Source organism: Bradysia coprophila, chromosome IV (genome assembly GCF_014529535.1).
Source record: "Bradysia coprophila strain Holo2 chromosome IV, BU_Bcop_v1, whole genome shotgun sequence".
NCBI classification, from domain to species: domain Eukaryota; kingdom Metazoa; phylum Arthropoda; class Insecta; order Diptera; family Sciaridae; genus Bradysia; species Bradysia coprophila.
In genome coordinates, this window is record NC_050738.1 from 6734388 (window position 1) to 6757660 (window position 23273).

Below are 23273 nucleotides of genomic sequence, written 5' to 3' on the forward strand. Positions count from 1 at the left end.
GATCCAGCTGGCTATTTCGAAAACATTTTTATGTTCTTTTAATGTACACAATTAATGGATGACTTTCTCAAATTTAACCCACCGAAGAACGGCCTCTTAAATGCTCCTGAAAGCATAAGCTATCGATTTTGTTGAGCGGGATTGTGTGCGTTGGTTTTTTCGGTGTATAATGTAAGTCAAGAATGAAAAGCATTAAAGCTGAATGGAAATTTGTAACTTTAACCGAGTCAACGTTAATTAATTAGACACTGGAATTATGTTTTATGGATTTTTAAGTAAAAATGTGTATACGGTGTATGCTTGCTTAGCTAACACAAAATAAAAAAAAGAAGTTCACTGAGAACACTGTGTGTAAAGTACCTAAGATGATAATAACTTTGATTAGCTTAACATCAAAATGTAATTCAACTGAATGGGATTAAACATTGTATATTGTTTTAATATGAGATAAAATAATGGATAGAGATTTCGAAAATTATAAAGATGAAAAAAAAATGAAATGAATGTTACGTCTGATGGTTTAAGACATATTCCAACTAAATTTCTTGGTAAAATGTTTACGAAGAAATAGAAAAGCTGAGAGGAAACAGTTACTTTCATAAAAAAAATTAAATTTATTATTATAATAAATATGGAATTGTTTGGCATTTTATGCATTAATTGTTTTTAAACGCACACTGAATAAGACAGGAAATGTAGAACTAAACATAAAAGAGCTTGGAAATGCGTGTAATTATAAATATTGTGTTTACATTTAATAAACCTAAATACGATATGGTGGCACACTATTATAACAACTTGCATACGAGCATATTGTGTGTGTTTTTCATTTTATTTTTTATTTTTTTCGAAAAGAAAAATGTGTAATGGAAACAACGCCCCGGGTGTAATTGTTTATCTCTTCGCAAATTATATATTTGTGTATAAATGAATGAATTTATGAAACAACGGAAAAAAACAGCAAATTTATTTTTCAAAAATTTACACACTCTGCTAATAGACTCAATTAAAACACATCGGAGATCGGATATTTACAATAAGCAGACCAGTTTTCCGTTTGAGCTCAATAAAAGAATTGATCGGAATAGATACATTTCGTGGAATCACAGTGAAGAAAAGCGGAGAAAACAAATCCTCAAAGTGATCAGAAAATAATCAGCGAAAATTTTCTCATCGTAGATGCGGAACCTCATGAAAATTGTGTATATTGTAATTGAGTGTGTACATGAAACTGATATGCTGGGAACGTATAACTTCAAAAGAAAAATTCATTGGAAAAGTTTTCATTATTATGAGGAAATTGGCTTTGAAGGCTGTAAACGGAAACAATATGAGTATCTGACCATTATTGGAAACTATTAAAAATAAGTAGAAAGTATTATATCTACATTACAAAGCTTATTCATAAATAATTTAACTTTTTTGAAACAGCGTATTAACTTGCAGTTTTAAAAAAAATGATTTGTTAGTTAAATGTACGAACCATGTTTCTGAGATTCACACATTCACAGTGTTGTAGTAAGGAAGCTTACCTGAAAAAGATAAAAAATAAATTAATTAATTCGAGCAACGAACCATCGAAATATAAAAACAATTCAGAATGGCACAGTGGTAAATAATTTGAAATGTGCAGTGTCTTGCTACAGAAGCATTCACGCCAACTAGTGAACAAATACAAACTATTTGTATAGCCATAAACAATAGAAACATGTAGAGACTTACAACTTACGACTTACAACTTCCAAATTTTAGTCGATTTGTAGTAGAGTAGGGAATTTGTTCAGGCGTTAATCGTTCGTTATGAGAGTCAACACCGGTCAGCACTGGGTTTTTATTTTTTATTTTTACAAGTTGAAACACAGGCATTGGTACATTATATCCCCAGAAAACCCTCTGCTTCCTCCTACATAATAAATGCATGTTAAGCGAGCTAAACTTAATCTATAGCCATAACGGTGGTTGTGATGCTATGTCATGCATTTACCAATATGATTGCTTAATTAGGGACAAAAATATTTGGCATCCCTAAGTAAAGGAGAATTAAAAGTGACCTTCGAGTGGCACAGAATTCTTTGTAATTTCCCATGACCGAGCACGTATGCACCTCTGTCAATCTTAAGGCAACGGCTTGAAACCTATACCAAATTGTTACATTAACAGATACAAGAAACATTAAATTCGGCTACGACTGTTATAAAGAGCTGAAAGGCTTTAATGAGGGTCGCCCGGCATTGTTATTCGCTGATTCGACGAGTTGTAGCATATCGATCAGGAGCTTGTTGCATAACACAAAGTGATGAACAGACACTTCTGGTTTTTGAAAGGAGAATTCTTAGATCAATTTTTGGAGGTGTCAATGTGATCGGAGATTGGAGAAGAAGATGCAATCGTGAGCTGTATCAGCTTTACAAGGAGCCCGATATAGTCAAATTCATCAAAATCAATCGACTAAGATGGCTCGGTCATGTGCAAAGAAAGAATGAGGAACATGTACCACTGAAACTGCTAAATATAAATCCCGATGGTAGCTGCAAACCAGGAAGACCGAGAGCGAGATGGAAAGATGCAATTGAGTCTGGTCTGCAAGTACTAAGAGTGAGCGACTAGAGAACGTTGGCGCGGAATAGGTCAGATTGGAGAATATTGCTGGAGGAGCTTAAACCAATAGTAGGTTGTAAGTAAGCTCTGTCATCGCAGGAAAACCAAGTCGGTGTTAAAATGAAGGAAGACCAAGAATTAAATTTAAAATAAAAATTTTATTCGCAGGTGTGGCGAGCCTGAAAAGTCAAAATTTCAAAAAATTGGACATGTCAGCCACGGCAGACCTGCGAAATAAAATTTTATTTTTCAATTGCATTCAACACTTCATTTTGACACTAATTTTCACTTTTTACGATGTGTGACGCCCGAGGTATTTATAAACTAGGGCTTGTTAAAGTCCTTCCAGCGATAGAAAATAAAAGCCATAGAATCGTGGTTTGATGAGGGACTGATATTTACATAGGATACCGGGGTCTGTATTACATTCAACCGGTTAGAGTGTCAGAGTCTTAGAGTGAGAAAGAGAGAGAGAGAGAGACTCAGTCAAATTAAAAAAATAATAATCAAAAAACCGCTTCTAAAGTGAATAAAATTCCTAATCCTAATGGTATCCAACTGTTCAATCTTTTGAGCATTCCAAATCGTTCTGAGTCGATTAAAACCAAAACAAAAATATCGATTACACAAAACACAACATTCAGATGAAATGTTGATATCTTCAGACAATTTAGGTCGTCTAATCAAACTGAATAATTTTATTATTAATAAAACAGGAGGTCACCAAGAATTTTATTAAGAAATATATTTACAATACTTGACATCAATATATGACACTATATGCATATCACAAAAGCCATTACACCCACGTCATACCCATGTAATATTCATTTATTTTTTATCTCCTCTGTCTTTGATTGAAACTAAATTCGATAGTTTTTTGAATATTATACGATCAAATCAATGAAACTCGATTCAGTCAGACGAATTTTATTTACCTTTCGCATCGTCGATCCATATAAAATTCACGAAAAGAACAAAATCACATTTTTGTAGGACCACAATGACATGACACTGACATTTACAATAAAATAAACAAAAATGTTCGATTTTGGAATGCATTTACCATTTTTATTGTCGGCTGTGATCATTGTGATGTTAATGGGCAATGACATGGTTGATGTTGTAAAAGGCGCATTGTAAACGAGTGAAAAATTACTCACTTTAATGAACCGTAAAAATAGCAAAACCGAGAACGATAAATAACAATTGCTGTGGAAGCAAAGTTTTACCGTGCGGTGGTGCCACAGTTTCGTATATTTTTTCGCAGATGGATGAACCGAAACGGAAATGAAAGATGATGTTTCCACAGTACAAATGGAATTATGCTGCGGTAGATTTACTGATTCATTAACGTAATGACAATACATTGATTAAGTGTTAGGTAACTATTTGCGGAAAGAGAACTAACACAAAAGACATAAAGCCGATTGAATGTTTGTCCTCTGGGTTATTTCAGGGACTAACATAATGTGTAGAGCAATTAGCGCAACATAGAAAAAAAATCTGTTCAAAAAATCGTTTATCATGTAAATAAGCGCATTATCCACATCTTAAAAAAGCAACTCTTCGTTCCCTAAATTTCAAAACATTAAACACTTGTGCCTTGTGTGTGTACAAACTAATTTTAAATTTTTTGAGATAGAGTTACACTATTCTTGTATCGCATATCTTGCTGAGTATAGCACTTCTTCTTGTCTATTTTTAAAAAGATATTTGAAGAAATAATTTTTTTTCATTTTTAAATGGAAACACAACAGAAGACGAATAAAGTGTTCTATTATAACACAATAAATTTATACTCCTATGGCGATGCTCACAAAATGCAAGTCGACAAAGATATGGGTCGAATGATCGAAGAAACAAAAAAAATTAGAAAAAGAAAGAACCAAGTCGATAGAATATGCACGATTTTCGAAACCTGTTTGTTTCTTTCTCAAGGCATACAGTTCCATGTTCCCAAGAAAAAAAAAAGAAAAAAAATTAGACGTTGCAACTAATGCAACACACAACAAAACATAAAAAAGGTATGAAAGGTATACATTTCACTTCACAGTCGGTGATGAGTCATATATCACAATCACACAACCAGCAACGTATATGTAAGTTTTCGGCTTTTACGTAAAACTGAAACGACTTTCAAAATAATCAAAAAAAAATTTAATTTTCTGAAAATAGAATCGTTAAATATTGACTTAACAATAATCGCATTGTTTTACGGACGGAAATTATGAATATGTGTGCAGACGGTTAGAGACGTTTTTTTAGTGATTGATAAAACTTTTGAATATCTGCAAATACCAGGAACCAATTAAATCATTTTCCGCAAAATGGTACTGGTAATTGAACAGGCTACACGAAATGACATAATGGGGTTTCTTAAGTAGAAAGCTGATTCAAATTGAAGTTTTCATATCATTATCTCGGCTGGATTAGATGAATTTCGTACAAAAGAGAATCCAACTCGGAAATTGTATGACTCGATTGTTTACACAAATTTCGTTCCGTGTTATTAATGTAGTTGTTAAGATCTTTATGAGATTTTGAAATGCGCATTATATAAGGGGTATTAATAGACATGGTATCTTTACGATCTTGAAAACGTTTGATGGAAAACCATTTTAAATTCTTTAGAAGAAAAGGAAACCTCGGTTGGTTCAGGTGATATAACTTCACTCTGGGAAATATCCTTAAAATGTCACAGCTGTGAAGTTGGCTCACAAGTAAATACAGCGCCGACATTAATAATTTTATGACGAAATGTACTAGAAATTACATTTCTAGTACATTACGTCATAAAATTACTAATGTCAGCGCTCTATTTTCTTATGAGCCAATTTCACAGCTATGACATTTAATGGATATCTTACCAGAGTGAAGTTATATCATCTGAAAATAGAGCGCATAGAATGAAGTACTGAACAAAAGTGTGGCGCCTCTGCAGGCCAACCGAGATTTCTTATAGAATTATACAAAAATTTATTACATTTTAGCTTTAGTTTCGAAACAGCATTTCCTTACAGTAGACAAGAAATTTCCAATTAAACAACAGAAGTATGAAACCTGTCACATACCTGGATATTCATATGTTATCAATAAAGACGACCAAAATAATGACAGGCTCTGGGTAATACGGTTCTTTATATAGTAAAACGCATGTTAAAACAATTGAAGTACAAGATTTGAAATCAACCGATTAAAAACCCTTTGATTGGAAGTAATAGACCTGATAATGATACTGGCTTGGATACTGGTCATATGTTTGCCGTCTGTAACAGGTTAACACATAGTGTTTAACATCGTATGTTGATTGACAACAGAACCGTCTTCCTTCTCGAATCGGTTTCAATTGAAAGATTTCTCATAACCTATTATTACCGTACAGTAGTTTGTTGACACCGCACCGATCGTAATATATTACACACCATCATTCCAATATAATTGTTGCTGGCTATTTTTAACTCATTTTAATTTTCGTTATTTCATTCCATTTATTCAATCGATAGAAATGGAAATGGGAAAATATGTACAATCAACACACATCCGTTCACATTTTTATTTATATTTTGTTATCGCTGTTTATGGATATGGTTTCTTTTTTTATGGAGTCAATTTTTATTGTTCTCGTCAATTATATAGATTCTTCTGCTTCTTCTTTTCCTCTATGAACGAAATCGAAATCTGAAGATTTTATGAACGCTGAGCGGATGTTTATTAATTTTTAAACAGAAAAGAATGTAATTTTTATTGGAACAGCGCGTGGTAGGGTGAATCATTATTACATGTGGAAGATAATTCTTTTAAGATTTATATGTTGCCATTACTCTGTGTGAAAGGCCGACCGAAGACGTTGTGTTATTGCTGTTTACATTTACCATACAATTTTAAGTTACGAATTTTTATTGTAAAAGATTTATTAGACATTGTATACCAGCCGCGCACTTCATAAAATAAATCAAATTTCAATCTCTCTTCGTGCACATTATAAGCCTATTAAAGTGCCCTTCACGCTATACTGTTCGGGGTTAATAATTTTCCCCCCGACTCATTCCTTTTCGCTATTGCATTTTTTTTTAAGCAATATAATTACATTGAAAGCCAATTTAGAACTCATCTAATGGTAGAAAGTTTAATGAAAAGAAAATTTGTAAGAAAAACTTTTGAAACAAAAGCATCTGCTCCAAACGAAATCTCAACTGTAAACCAGAAAATATTTATTTTCTCTCTCAATAAGAGTGAATCGATTCTTTTTGTTTGCCAAAATAACATTATTACACGAATTCAATACGAAACTGAATTGGGGTTCAATAAAAAAGAATGGAATTATTGCATTGCAATGCATCCACCGTACCAGTTTTCATAAACTTTGAGTCTCTTTTTCCACCACTGTGTGTACTGCAATGAAAATGGAATGGAATTTTCTCCCCATTACGTTTTTCAACCGATACTTTGTGTACCAATGAAATGAAAGAGCTATTTGTGCAATTTTTTTTTTGATCGATTTTTCCTGTGTTATTATCGGGGACAACATGTGCTTTATGCCACATTTTCTATTTGATTTGGAGCAATATTGATATTATTAAGAGAAGCGAACAATTGGTGAATGGATCTTTTTATCGGAAAGAGTTTTTCTGTACACTCTGATGACAGTCTACTCTTTCTATTGACAATGTAATGTGTTCCAGTTAAATGCATAATTTCAAGCGAATCGACATCGTACTTTAACATTGTAACTATAAATTTGAGAATCCATTTGTTTTACTATAATGGTACGTTTTGCTCAACGGGATGTGATTGGTAAAATCTCTAGAGAAATCATTTGATAAATGGAAGAGCTATGGGTCGCACAGCAGTGTGGATAAGTATATCATTAAGTTCTGTATAATTTCTAATCTTATTTGAATGAACATGGGAAACACAAAGAAATGAACGAAATGAACGAAACTGATCATAAAAATGGGTATCATAGCAGTGTAGCAGGTTGGCAATAAAAAAAGGTCATTGCTTTATGCTATAACGTAATATATGCTCGGAGCAGATGTTGCACCTTTCCGAACCGAAAACAAACAAATGCAAATAAGCTCATGAAAGACTTCATTACTTTGCCACAAGGCCACCGATTTTTAGCACCTTGCTCTCAAAAGTAACCGTTCACAAGATTTCAAAGTTGCGCTCGTTTGTACATTTCTAAAAGCAAACACCAATTCATAAGTAAATAAATAAACATAAATTGTAGTTGGAAAAACGTAATACGGTAACAAGTACAGCATTGTTTCCAATATTTTGTTTGTTAGGTTTCGGATTGGGGAAAAAAATAATAATTTCAGTTTCGATTGTGTTATTTGTTTCAGAGTATAGTTTCATTGGTCGGTTTAAAGCCAGTCACAAAATGCAGTTCTTGTACATACGTACACCTCGTTAGCCTTGTAACAAAACTTAGCACCATTGTGTTGAATTTTGAAAACGTTTAAAAATAATCAAAGCAACGATTTTATATGAGCACTTCGTACCAATGAACATTAAAAATTTTATTTTTATTTTTTTTTTCAAATAAATTTTCAATTTCACAATCCTCATCTACTTTTGTGTATAAACACTCATGCATGTTTGAGATTTTCGTTTCCAGATCATAATGCCATATGAGTATGCGTATGGATATATGCATTTGGCGTGTGTGTTGTTGCTGATTGATTGTATTCAACAAACTTTTATTTTTAGTCAATTAAAAATTATCTTTTCGGCCGTATATTAGATATCGTTCCAATGTTGAATGTCGGTGGAGAGCAGAAAAAAAACGTCATTCGATTCACACCCACTCAACTCTTGTGGAAAAACAAACAATTTAACAGATGAAGCATGCTCTGAAAAAAAAATCTTTAAATATCGTGGTCTTTGTCTTGTCGCTGCTCAAAATCACGGTCCAACTACACCTCCTATACAATTCTAGTGATCTTCCACCACAGATCCTATAAAACCAAAACAAAAATTCCTTTATCATCCATGGCAGTACTGGTTTGTCATCTGTCAGTGACAGTGACGACTAAAATAAGCGGTAAACTAAAGAGATTGTTGTTATCTTATATAACCACGTTTATGCTCGATCTATTGAAGTAGAAGATTTTTAACGAAACACTGTGGACGGAATCGTTAACAAAGGAAGTACCAGATTTAATGATTGTTCCGTAATACGCTTGCCAACTGTAAAATGTGAACGTTGGCAATAATTGTTTATTGAAGCTTTGTCAATGATTCTATCAAGCTCATTACTATCTCAACTATTGGATCTGTCATTACTAAAATGAGTTTGTTGAATTAATACAGAACGAGAGCATCTACATTTGTTCCTTCATTCCTCTATCTTCATACATTGGAAATAACAAAAGAGTTGTTGAGCGAGATATGAAGCAATGCACGCATACAATTACTCATTGCAAACGGATAGATAAATCCGTATAATTGTGTCATTGTGTGCGACTATCACGCCTATCGAAAGTAACATTAATCACAACTGGAACTTAGTTATTTCCGCTGTTTGAAGATAGATCAATGAAGGAACTAATGAAGATGCTCTGAAGGACTGGTCATACTGGGCGATCGGACTTCTCTAGCGGCAGTTGGGTAACCAGTTCGGCCCTGAAGGGATGCTATCTTAAAGTAGAAAAATCACAAAAAATTAGAAAAATGTTCGCAATAAAATTGTTCATGGTACACTGAACGAAAATGTGACTCATTCAAGTGTAAAGGTGTGAAATCATTAAAACAAACAACAATAAACGTAATAAATGTATTAAGAGTGAGAGAAAAAAAAAGTTTTCTATGAAGTTAATTTAATGGTTTCTCTTCCATTCTATATATTTCTTCTCGTTCCCTATCAATAGCTTTATCGATCGACATATTGGTTTACGTATATATCAGAAAATAAAAGTTATATTTTTCTGTTTCTATAATATTTCACATCCATTTTTTTAAAGCATAAACCAATATTTATTTTGATCAACGAAAGTTTTGTTTACAGTTGTTATAAAACAGAAAGTTATCGAAAAAGATCATAAAAACCGAGGAGAATGAAAATAAAGTCAAAGTCAATTTATTATCAGACTATAACTCGGTATTAATGTTTCGTTTGATGTAATTTGATTTTTTTCCTGCAACTTTTATTGGCCAAAACGAATTGAAATTTCCGAGCGTAATAATTGAGTATATTTCTTATTGGTTATTTTATTGAAAAATTTGTTTGATAATAAAAAAAGAGCTTTGTATGCTATTGACTAAAGTTGTAAATTAATTACGCTTTTGTTGGTTTTATTTTTTCGCTTATTTGTACAATTCATTTTATTTACAAAATCCATTTTATTGTTATTTTATACGAATTGTAAGCAACACCCAGCGCGTATGGCTATACATTCAATAAAAATTATAGTTACAACCTTGGTTACGATGTCGACGCTCTTCATAAGATCTATTGTCATAATAGTTATCACAGTGTGTGCCGAGCTTCGAAAAGTGGAAAGGAATTTTTATTTTACGGAAGTTCAATTACGTTGCTTTTTCAGGGATTATTATATTTGCAATTATATTTCGAAATGAATGGAACTTCAATTGAATGGTCATTGACATTGTTTTTTGTATACACACACAGTCCGGAAATACTTTTGAAAATAAAATTCTGCTGAGAGCAACGGTTTCTGCTTTTTTTTATTCGGTAAATGCTTCTATTAATGGGTCAGAAATATGAGCACATGGATTTGCTGGGTTTAATACTTTTATTTTAAGAATAATAAATTACGAACATTCAAGTGAGAAACGAAGGCTTTAGTCAGACATTTCACATGACTGTTCCAACCGCTATTGCAACAATTTTTTTTACAGTAATGCCACACAGTCTAATGGGCTAAAAAACCTTTTAACATTTTAAAAGTGTCAAACGTAAGGCGTTATTAAATCTGTTACTTCATTTGTTTAAACTATCTCCTGGTACAACATCTTTTACTTCATTAGTTTTGCCATACATTATCTTATTATAAGACAATTCTAGTCAGAGCTTGTCGCTCATTTGTGATAACAGATGATCAAACTTTTGCAATGGCGGCAACTAATAAATCAGCTAATCCCCCAGTAAACGTCAGTGAAATTTAGACTTGAATTTGCTTCAGCTTTCTGGTCCACGTATTACAAACAAGACTGGTCATACTTTTTACGCGGTTTTACCACTTCCACGTGCTTGCATATCACTACTCCATTTGTAAGCCATTTTGTTTGTATGAGTGGACCAGCTGAAGCAAATTCATGTCTTATTTTCACTAACGTCGACTGTAGGATTCTATACTGTCTCTGGAGAAATGCTGAAAACAATGTTTAGTTAAGGAGATTCGGGTGGAACAACATCGTAACATCGTGCATTATAGAATCGGTTGGACTTTACATTTTTCTTTCGTTAGTTTGATTATGAAGGAGTATTCAAATTTCCATCTCAAGAAAAGGAAAACACAAACAAGTTGTTCTACTAATCAAGAATGTAACACGAAACTTGCATACAAAATTGTGAATGAACGGAAAAATGGAATAAATTATTTATCGAATTGAATATTTAAATGGATCTGATATTTGACGTCGAGCATTACTGTTTCTTGAACTTTGACTTATACATATATCCCCCATGTATATACCCATATATATCTGTTAGCTGCCTTAAATAATGCAATTTAATGGTACGGTTAGTGCAACAGCAAAAACAAACAATCAGAAAACAAACAACCTTGTCTTAACAATATTAGCTAGCTTACGTAAAATAAGTAAATATTTTGCAAGTTTTGTTGGATTTTACAGAAAGCATAAGAATATTGAAATGACGACAGTACAACAGCAATCATTTAATTGATGTCTTCGAATTCAATTCCATTCCACACAGAAAAAAAATTGTTTAATGAAATCCCATCCAAATCTAGATTAATTACTAATTATCCTCACGAAAATGGAATCCGGTTCCCTTTTACTTTAGCTACTATTTCGCACTGAATTTATATTATACCATTGTGCCGGTGTCGAAAAGAAATCTTCGCATTTTGCCACTCGTACACATAATTTTATTGTAATGAAGAGTGTAATTTATGAAATAAAATTCACTATATGGATGGATGTAAGAAATAAGAACGTAACCGCACCGAGTCGAAAGAATGTTATTATGTGTGGAGTTTCGGAGAACAAGGCTTAGATAATTTATTATTATTAGGTTAGTAAGAAAGGTTAATGAAATGATATTTTAGACGCAATGTGTACGATAATTCTGCCGGAAAACTTCTTTTAGTACTTTGATGCATATTTATTTGGTTGAATGTGGCGTTATGTGTATTCCATTAGATGAAAATGTAATTTTTTGTTGTTACGTAACTGGAAGAGTGAACAATGAGACTGTAAAAATTATGTTAATTGGTAGTTTTTGACTAGTAGTTCAGAATCACGTAGGAGTGAAGCTCAACAATTTGTATCTGAATGGTGCAGATGGTGAGTGAAATTTGAATACATGAGATATTTGAATAGAAGGCAATGAATGCAAGTAAGACGGTTGGAACACATCAGATATAGAAAATGATATTCATTTTATTGATTGAAAATTCTAAATCGAAATTTTGCTTTAATCAGATGTGTGTGGTCTTGTTTCTCTGTGGTTGATGTAATAATACACTTTGCACTCAGGCACGCAATCGGAATTTATCGAATGCAACTGTGCCACTCAAACTTAATAAAATATTTACGTCGATTCAACGAAACGAACGGATTCTCGGCTATGTGTGGAAAACGTGAATCGATTTATACTTTTGAATTTGTTTGCGATCTGAATTTAATTTTCTACATGAGTGTGGCTTCGGGGTTATTGGGCGCCAATTTTTAAGGAGGAATTTGTTATCGAACTTTTCCCAATTTTGCAGCAACAATTTAATTAGAAATTTAGAGAGAATGTGGCACACGCGTCCCTCATTCTGTTCATTTTAAGAAAATCACACATAAATTACTTCGGATCTAGATATTGATGGATCACCAGCATCAACTATGTCCTCGCACTGGAAGTATTAGGATAATTGAACTCGAAAAGTCGACTGTAAAAATGTTAACGCCTCACGGAATACGAAAATGTATTGAAACTTCTCTACAGAGACGTGTATTTAGAAGACTAACCTAATTTCTTATTCCATAACAGGCCCAGGCACTATACTATAGTGGATGTACTATCTTTGGACCAAAGGTAAATTAATGAATTCATAGCGAGGACTTCCTATGATTGAGACCTTAGAGCAATTGATCGAACTTTGTTCTCGTTTCAATAAAGAAAAAATTGAGGAAGAAATTCCACTACTAATCCAATCACGGATAATTACCTGGGCGCCGATTCTCCAAACATTCGCAACATGATAGTTCTTATGGGATTTTATACATGCAACTGTCGAATTACGAATTATTATGAAAGCTACTAGAATCTACGCTCAGATTTAAGGTAAATTACATTAATTACATGACCAGTATTATTATCGGGTCTATTACTTCAATCGATTAAAGTATTTTTAATCGGTTGATTTCAAATCTTGTACTTCAATTCTTTTAAACATGCATTTTACTATATAAAGGACCATATTACCCAGAGATTGTCATTATTTTTGTCGTTGTTATCGATAACAGATGAATTGCCGTATGTGACGGGCTCATAATTGTGAATCACTTGGATGATTTCTTTTATGGTGGATGAATTGCATTTAAATACTGATTGTATCTCATGTCCCTGATTGTCAGAAATTGTTTCCAGCAACACAGTACAATACAGCAATGAGTTATGGCTAAACGCTTGAACTTTTAATTAAATAACATTTTCGTAGCTTACGATGAAATCTTTCAAAACATTATTGACATTTTCAATATTTTTTGAAAGGAATTTGAAAGTTTCAATTCTTCATTTACCATTAAGCACACAACGGTTCAATTTATATTTATATGAGAAAAAAAATTGAAATGAAACTAAAAATTCATTTCATTTCGTTGATTAGAATTTTTCACAAAACGCCATATGGAGTCCGTATGAGTATTTAAACACATTTTCGTTTTTTTTTCTTCTTTGCCATTTAAACTGTTATTTATCAAGTTAGTACCCACCATTACACGATGGTGTGTGACCTCAATCATTTAACATTAACACTGTTTTTAATCTAACAAAACTTTTGTATTTGTACAGAACGCGTTCATTTTCGTTAGCCATGTAGTTATACGTTGACGTTATCCATAATAATTTTTGGGATAGAATGAAAATTACGCGTTACATAAATTACGCACTTTCAAACGCATTTCGTCATACATCCACACTGTGGATTCCACAGCGACTAATAACCATTTGTGTATTTGTGTCAACAATTTTGATTGTTTAATTGTATCAAACTTAATTGGAATGCAAAACGCCTATGAAATGGTTGGATAAAAACGGACATATAGTTTAATTGAAATTGTTTCTGAAGATGTGGAATATTAATGGATGAGAATATTGGTTGGAACTGCGTCGATTTGTTCAATGAGTAAGTGCTTTCGACTCGGTTTTCAATCATCACGCATGAGTCATTGCGAATAATAATTTTTAAGTCGAAACAATTATTCGGAACTCAACGTTCCATGACACACTCAGGACAAACGTTGAAAGGTCGTCTTTCTAACTTTTACTTAATAATTCTTATTAAAAAAATTGTTAACGAAATCGTCACATGGTCTCAGCGGCATTTTTTCTCAATTATTTTTTTTAACTTAAAAATCATCATCTCAAAGCATGAGTCAGAATAAAACCGCAGGAGATAAGTGTGCCTGACACCGATAAAGTTTTTATGGCTAAACGATTTTATGGAAAAAAAACCTCATTGTCCAAGATCATTAAATTTTCTTAGACAAAATTACCATAAATTGCCTTAATTCAATATGCATCGGATGTATGAAATGACTAAACTTTATTATTAATCAAGACGCACCGTTTCCACGTATATAGTATATATTACGTAGAAGATGTAATCTTACCAACTCCTTATTATTACACGAACCGTGAACGACACAGTTCATAAATACAATTCAGTCAAAATAATCTAGCTCTAAATAACACGACATCTACATAGGTATACGTACTACATAGTATACTACAATGATGGCATGATGCTGAAAATTGTGTCACATTCTGTAACTGTAAAACTCATGTCACTTTCGGTGAGGAAATTCTCTTTTAAAGATGTTTTCGTATTACATTTAATTGAGAATGAATTTTTTATCGTAATTTATATTTATACAGAAAACCAATTTATAGTGACATAATGTCTGCGGCGTTTCGTTGTTTTGTGTGTATACACATGTACATAATCTGACGATTAATTTTATTCATTTTCGTTACTCATTTCACGAAAGATTAGTCACGATGTGTTTCAGATATTTTTAAATATGATTTGATGATTTTGGTGTCAATGAAATCGAATCGTCGGAGGAATTATTGCTACTAGTGTGGTGTGATCTCATTCAAAAATTCCAATTGAGTGACTTTGAAACTTTCTGCTGTTCAATTTCGAATGTTTTGTCGGGGAGGGTGAAGAGCGGTTTTTTTTCTATATAATTTTGATAATAAATTGCCTCATTAGTCAGAAGAAACTTATTCAGAATGCTGATAGCGCCCCAAGTAATAAGAGTATTTAAACCAAATTTTGTTGAGTGGTTTATAAGCTTCTGTCAATTAAAGCGAATACTGTAGACAATGAGTGTTTCATTACACCATACAATGAATGACTTAAGTATCGCTGTAAATAAATCTCCGCGATCCAAAACTAATTACCGATCCAATTACTCTATCAAATCGTTTCAAAACAGTAGGTAACAGACGATCCACCCTGTCACGAAATTTATTTAATTAAAATTTTGATGTAAACGTTCCACTCATTCATTTATTGACGATAGTGGAAAACAATTGAACCGTTTTCATGTATTTTCCTCATCTTCTATTTATTTTTTAGCTGGCTTCAGCTCACTGAACCGGAGCGTAAAACAATGTTCTATCAACAACATAGAGATCGTTGTCTGCATCACATCGTAATGGTTATTATTTACATTATGCAGTTTTACATTTGTGTGCAATGAATGCCTGTATCGCTACATATCATGTAACTGAAAATTATATTTGCTTTTGCATTTTAATTTTGTTAAACGAAATGAAATATTCCGAAATTCATTATTTCTATTAATTGGTTTGTAAAAGTTGCTGCACTACCATTTTTCAACAAATAAATAAAACGAAACGAAACAATAAATTATTTAATAAAAACAAAACCGTGGACCCGATATCCAGCACTTGCACTGTTCACTCAATTTTGATTTATCATCGAAAATTCTGTTAACGGTTTGTTCGTTCAAAGTACCGAAATCATTTCTGGCCTCAGGTAATTTTCATCTAGACGAATGTTATGTCAAAATCAATTAAAAAGCAATTAATTACCATACCTTGATACCGTTTTGTTGTTAATGAAATAATGGTATGGCATGTAAGGTGAATGGTGTCGTTTCATATTTGTCTACATCGGAATTATGAAGATCTTAATTAGGCTGAGACCCGACGAAAAAAATTTTGTTTCTCAAAATTCAATTTTACACGCATGAGCAAATTTACGCAATTTTAGTCGGAATTGGAATTTGATTGTGAGAAAGAATTGAAAATGGAAATATTACTTTCGGATTGCTTGGTGTCACCATCTACGATGTCCAGACTTTACACATAATTCTGCACTGCATGTATAGTGTGAAGGGCGTAAGTACCATTTTAGTTTACAACAAAAAGCCAAACAATAAGAGATTTGAAGAGGAGCACAAATATTTTTTGGTTGCAGACGTAGAAAAGTGGTCAGGGCCTATTACACAAAATTTCGTTAAATTTCTCAAAATTTCGTCAAATTTCTCAAAATTTCGTCAAATTTCTCAAAATTTCGTCAAATTTTACAAAATTTCTCAAAGTTTTGTCAAATTTCACAAAATTTCTAAAAGTTTCGTTAAGTTTATCAAATTCTGTAAAATTTCGTTAAATTTCACAAATTCTGCAAAATCGTCCTTACTCCCTACACTAATAGAAAAGACACAATTGAATTACGTGATGGTTGTTGCTGGTGCAATCAGTCACTGTCTTCATACATTTCCAAAGAATGAAAATTGAAATTGAACAAATGAACGACTTCTAAGATAAACTCAGTGTGAAATTGTTAAATGTTCTATCAAAATACAATATCCTAACAAAACAAAAAAAGTTCATGTGGAGCGAACACAACGCAGCCAGCAAGATTTTCAATTAGCAAACGATATTTCTAATGAATCGAGATTTGATTGATTGATCGAACATTGTTTGATTATTCGTCGACGTGTACTTTTTCGGGAATATTAATAGTCTTTAAATAACACCTATCTCACTGCTGCAGCATGACTACAGTAATGACTATGAATCTATTAACGTTTCTCATGTGCATTCTTTCCTAAGTTATGATCGGTTCGATTACAGTTAATTGGCGTTTTATTAAATAACGGATTAATTAGAGAAATTTTAACAATTAAGAAGTACTCACCTTCGGATCCAATATACTCCTTTCCAAACTATCTTCCCGTTGACCGGACCGGCTTGCCTCCAGTCGCAATCGAGCTCTTTCCACTCGTGCCAAAGTTGGACTATCCAAAATCGATAGCGTTCGCCTGGGCGTACCAGAATTCGACTCTGACGTAACTAGCATGATGATTAATCCCAATTGACTGTTTGATTATTATTTTGTAATTTATTTATAGTTCTTTGAACTTTTTGAAACACTTTTTCTTTTCGTTTTTTTAATTGTTTTGCAAACAATATGTGCTTGCGATCACTTGAATTTATTATACGAGTGAGTATAATACCTTATCTCTTTGAAATATTTAAGCGATTTCTTTTATATTAACGATCCTCTTATTAGACACATGCAATTAACTGATCATACGAAAAAAAAAAAAATTAAAAATTTTTTCTTCAGATTACAAAACGAATAATTAAAAAAAATCAAATAAAATGTGCATGAATTCGGTTTGGCTATTTGAATGACTAAGGCGTCTGGTTGTTGAACTACCAGCGGGTATTATTCATCAAATGAAACAAATATAGCAGGTAATGAGCCTGATGAAGTAAAAGAAAAATGATCAGGCGAAATTATAGTTCTCATTTATTAAAAAAAAAAAGTTTGTAAAAGTGATTGGCATGACTCAAGCTTCTGCAAATCACCTAGCATGGTAAGAGAATATTTGGTACGTCAAAATACTAAGCTATCTAATACCATTGATACCATTAATGGTATTACGATTTATACCATTAATTTATTGTATTAATGATACCAATGGTACCAATACCAACGGTATTGAATAAACTAATATTTTGACAAACCAATATTCCATTACTATGCTAGGTCCTTTGGCCTCTGCTATTTTAAAGAAAATTCATGCGATAGACAGGGATAGTTTAATAATGACGTCAACATATCCAATTCAAAGTATATTTTAGTCACCAAGTCCTCATACATATTTCCTGAAACGACAGCACAGCCCGTCTTAATTTTATCAAACTTTCCACATCCAGAAAATGTGGACGTCGCTATTGCACAATCCCATATTAATCATCGTCTCTGTGATGTAATTTGCATGTCTTTCCGGTTTCAATAGAACCATAACCATCGCAGTAAATGAACAACGTGCATTATAATCATAATCAAAACGCCATAAAAGACTAACCAAACGCGTACCGTATATTTCCGCAAAAGTGTTCAAAGCGAAGCGATAAAGTTCAAATTCTGAATTCACGTTAAAAACGTTAATGTGCAAAAATCGAATCATCAACCGTTACATTAAATTACACTTCATCGTCCGAATACACAGTTAAACTACAAGATATGTTCGCAAAAAGCAAAAACCAAAATCATCAAAACGTTTGGAGAGATGATAATGTTTCTGAACATATTGTCTATAACGCGAAATCGTAGAACAGCACAAATGTCTAAACGAAAACTAATCCCCGATGGACTTTTTCCAAGCAATCATTGAGCGTCAACTTTTTGAAGACTATACTCGGGGTATAGAAAATGGTGAATAAGCAGAAATGTATTCGCATTGAATTCCACATATGATGGGTCTCTATCGTACATACGTTTATGTACACAGCAGAAAGATATGGTTCGGTTACTGAAGAAGTTTTATATGGCATTGAATCTCTCAGTCATTTCTTCATTTCTTTTCTAGTTTTTGAATTGAATTTCCTGAACGATAACAGTTAATTAAACATTGTAAAAAACGGTTATATATTGCCGCATGGGTTATTGTTGTTACGTTTGATAGATAGTTTATGCTGTAAATACGCTATCGTGTACGCTGTATACACACATAAAATGCATGATTCTTTGTATCTTTTAAGCACATTCAATCCGCGAATTTACCGTATACATTTTCTCCATCTCTTACATTGCAAAGAAAATGGTAAAGGTGTTCGCCACTCTTCGTCTTCGTTTTTTTTTACTAGGTTAAAAGAACTTTTTATGATTTTAATTGGTACGATTTATGGAGATGCTGACCCAAGATCGGTATCATCAAATGTTATGTTTTAAAACCATGTATACCACGAGATTGTTTTAAGACATTATTTTCTAACGAATAAAAAAGAGTTGTTTAGAGTTTTTAATTTTAAAAAGAAAAGCATCTTTGTAGAGATGGTGGTGAGGTGTGCGTTGTTGTTGGATATAGTTTATGAAATGCAGTGTTCATATATACACAAGGAATAGATGAAGAAGAGTTGTTTCGGTAATTGGTGGTGAGGCGGACGATGGTAGAAAAGGGTATACAATGTTAGTAAAATTTAATGCCATCGTTAGGAGGAAACGCGCTCGTTTTGTGCTTTGCAACGAAATTGTAGACGGAACTGTGCTAACAAGAAACACCGCGTAAAATGATGGGATCAAATCATTTATCCGTAACAAAAGATGATGGAAGAACTGGGTATACGTTTTTCATCTAAATTTTCTGTGGTGTTTAATTTAATTGTCATTTATTGACGGTCGATTGCGGATGGCATTGCTTATTAGATCATTTTTCAAGGACGTTGTTTTATGTGGGGCTATTATTGGTAATTCAAATTACCGAATTTACCGATAAAACTACCAAAATTTACTAACAAAATTACCAAAAAGTAAATTCGGCAATTTTGACAGTAAAGTAGGTAATTTCGGTAACGGCATCGGTTAATTCGGTAATTCAAATCAAAAATAATAGGTCCTGCTCTGTGTTCTGACTCTCAATGTGTTTTACTTCAGTGACTTACTTAAACTTTAAATGCTAGCGTGCGGTAAAGTGCACTCTTTATTGCAACTTGAGGCTCAAAATTTTTATTATACAGGAGACGTTATGGCCCGATCCGAAGGGGAGGGCTGGATTCCCACTCGCCAAAATAAAAATTTGGAACCTTGTACTATGTTTAACGTGAATAGGCCTACGGAAAATTTGGCTTACTCACTCTGGGTATTATATCCCTCGCCTTCGGCTCTGGATACAAACTTCAAAAACTGCAAGAAATCACAACCCATTTTACAAAACTTTGGATGTTAGTATGGACAATTTTGCTTACAATTTCAGACCTTAAAAATTACTGTGCTAGTTCGTTGCTTAGGAGGAATATGTCGAACTGAGACATTTCTCGCTCGCCTAAATTCATTTTTAACCAGCTTTGACTGACTGTTGATTTTATCTAAACAAATTTAAATTCCTAAAATCTAAATATAAAAAGAAAAGTTCAATGTACCCACTAGTCGAGTATCTTTCAATTTACATTTAATTGGAGAAATGTGAGATGCCAATGAGTGGAATGACATTAAAACCGTTCGGTATTACACAAATAATGTACTTTTCTTTTGCCTTCTTTTAAATGTTTAATTTTCCTGATCCCCGAAGGTGTCTTAAACATCCACATAATTTTCACTTTTCGCATTTCACGAATAAAACATTTACATAATATGCGACTCCCCACAGAATCGACTAACATTATTATCTGTAGACCGAAATTGTTTTTGAAATTTTTAACAGAACAATTTCAAGTTGTTATAATGAAGCAACACACAAAAAAAAACGAGGTAATATTGTTATACCAGCACCGTCATCAGGGTACATGTGTATGTGCATTTTGCATGCACCAGAATTTTATAATTGAACGTAGTGGATTTCATTGTTAAACTACCGAATTCGGTTTAATTATGCAAATTTGCTGTGTAAAACTATTAAGCTCTAAAAAAAATGATAATGGCATAGCAGCCACCACTTTATTAATTTTATTTCAACCACTTCGTATAAATGGGGAAAATAAATTCCACAGAGAAACTTATAAACGAATTACCATTTTCTAATGAGATTCTTTTTATGACTGATGTTTTGATGATTTTATTTTCCGCCATTAATTTACTAAAGCCAATGTCGTCAGATATTTCGTTTACTCTGGGAGTTGTTTATATACTTTGACATGCTTTATGCTCCAAACCCTCAACCGAATTCAATTCACATTTTACTATAATAAATTCAATTCGAAGATTTCATTACATCTTTCCTACGAAAATCCACAATATTTTACACAATGCAAACAACACTTTTCAAGTTCCGAACGAACACAAAAAAAATGTTCTTTTTCTTTACATCTTTTTTTTTAACGCGAACAATTAACAAGTATTCACATCCAACATGTGTGTATCTCACATAAGAAACGGACTAGCAAAAACTTTCCAAATGGATACTTTTTTAGCTCCGTTCAACAAAACGACTGCACGGTTCCTGAACAACTGAAATACAAATCACAAACTGCAATTCACAGCTGCTATGAAAGCTTATACGTTATCGAGAGAGCGGAGAACGAAACAGAGATATATGAGAAAATACTGGCAAGCACATGGCACGGCAAAATACAACTTACTACAGATGAGAATGATTCAATTGACAGTATGGTAGCGAGCTTTTACGGAGAGAATTTGCTGCTATGGGTTTTAAGAGAGTGTGTAAGAGATAATAATTTATGAATGAAACGCGTAATAACATGAAATTTGTGTCTCTCTTGTTCGGTTGAATGTGACGGTATCAAAAGGTGAGGTGGTCCTGCGAATTTTACGTATGAATTTAGTGAAATGATTACATTTGACTTCATCAAAAATTCGATTTAAAAGATTACACAGATTACAGCATAACACGAACCGCACGATGTGTGTTTGATCAGTCATATAAAATGCAAAATATCAAGGAGGTCGATAAAAGTCTAGTCATTGTTATCATCAGATTCTTGAGAAATCGAGTGACTGAGACTGATAAAACGCTGTAAAATTCCGGTGATAATTTATTGTTTCTGCAAGTTTGTATTAAATTGGTGTGTCTGTGGTTCTGCTGAACCGGCTATCACCAACTGATATCATAATTTTGACCGACTTACAATGAATTCACCATCTCAACAGTTGCACTAGTTGTTGCTAATTCGATGTGTTTCATATCTGAAATCTGGTAATAAAATTGATATGCCCCAGAGATAAGCATTCAATTGAACAAAGAAATTCATTGATTGTGTGTCTTGTTGTTCATATTATGAAATTGTGTGATGGATTTTATCGAAAATGAAAATATTGATAAATGTTTCGTATTCGATATCATGTTATGAGTATAAACGCATATAATCGTAACCATTCAAATGGAATATAGGTATCTAATAAGGAAATTGGATGTGCACAATTTTTTTTTTTTTTTGTTGATTCAGAGTAATGTAAATTTTTCATATCAAAAGTACGAGATATTTTATGGGATCACCATGTTATGTTTGCGAAAACGATTCGGAAGAAAGTAAGTTTTTTCATAATCCGCGGTGTTTGTTTACGTTGGAATATGGAAGATATGAAGGGAAATTTTAAAGAAAACCATCAATAGATTTGAAGGTAGGAAGGTAAACATTTATGGCTTTATTGAATTGATGTTCAAAATGGTTTGTCTGTCTGCATGAATTCCATTTTTAAAAAAATGTTTTGACCATTTACAGTTAACGTTAACCAAATTTAATTTTAAGTTGACTTCAGCTGTTTCAGCAGCTGGACAAATCATACAAATACACTGCTTCAACGTCTTTAAGTTTTATCACAAAAGTTTTAGTAGTGACAATGTATGGGCATGCATAAGCCTCGGCATAATCAGTGTGATTCCATGATTGGATCAGCCTGTCAAGCAGTTGAAGCAAACTTTGAAATAGATTTGGTTCAATTTAGGAAACCTGCATGTAGAGGCGCCAATGTTTTTTCAGTATTTCGCAGCGCAATTTGCGCTCAATTTTCGGGTGAAATACCTTCACTCTGATACACATCCATATTAGCGAAGTTGGTTCACAAAAATTGTAGAGCTTTAGCATTTTCATGACGAAATGTAATCCATTACATTTGAACATTAGAGGCGCCACATTTTCCTTCATTCTTTGCGTTCTATTTTCAGGTGATATAAGTTTACGCTGACATGAAATGTCTAGTAGTGAAGTTGGTTCACAAATAAATGGAGCGCTGATTACATTAGTAACTTAACGACGTAACGACCAAATATTTGATCAAATTTTAGTAAATGGTTTTCCAAATCTT

The 23273-nt window shown here is 32.9% G+C and overlaps 2 protein-coding genes across 4 annotated transcripts in view; both read right to left on the minus strand.

The window, feature by feature from the left end:
* The window catches only part of LOC119066754 (uncharacterized protein MAL13P1.336), a 67942-nt gene extending 46488 nt beyond the window's left edge, over nucleotides 1-21454 (minus strand). The window contains exons 1-2 of one of the 3 annotated variants that reach the window (XM_037169385.1): nucleotides 21223-21454; nucleotides 17202-17590 (exon numbers count right to left, since the gene is read on the minus strand). In XM_037169385.1, coding sequence (XP_037025280.1) covers nucleotides 17202-17363 — 162 coding nt within the window. In that variant the 5' untranslated portion in view covers nucleotides 17364-17590; nucleotides 21223-21454. Of the gene's footprint in view, nucleotides 1-17201; nucleotides 17591-21022 lie in introns of all 3 variants that reach the window. The other 2 variants (XM_037169388.1, XM_037169387.1) reach the window with 2 other exon arrangements.
* Nucleotides 13166-23273, minus strand: part of LOC119066761 (4-coumarate--CoA ligase 1-like) — a 32004-nt gene continuing 21896 nt past the window's right edge. The window contains exons 2-3 of the mRNA XM_037169396.1: nucleotides 13268-13292; nucleotides 13166-13194 (exon numbers count right to left, since the gene is read on the minus strand). The gene's annotated coding sequence lies outside the window, so the exon portion shown is untranslated. The remainder of the gene's footprint in view (nucleotides 13195-13267; nucleotides 13293-23273) is intronic.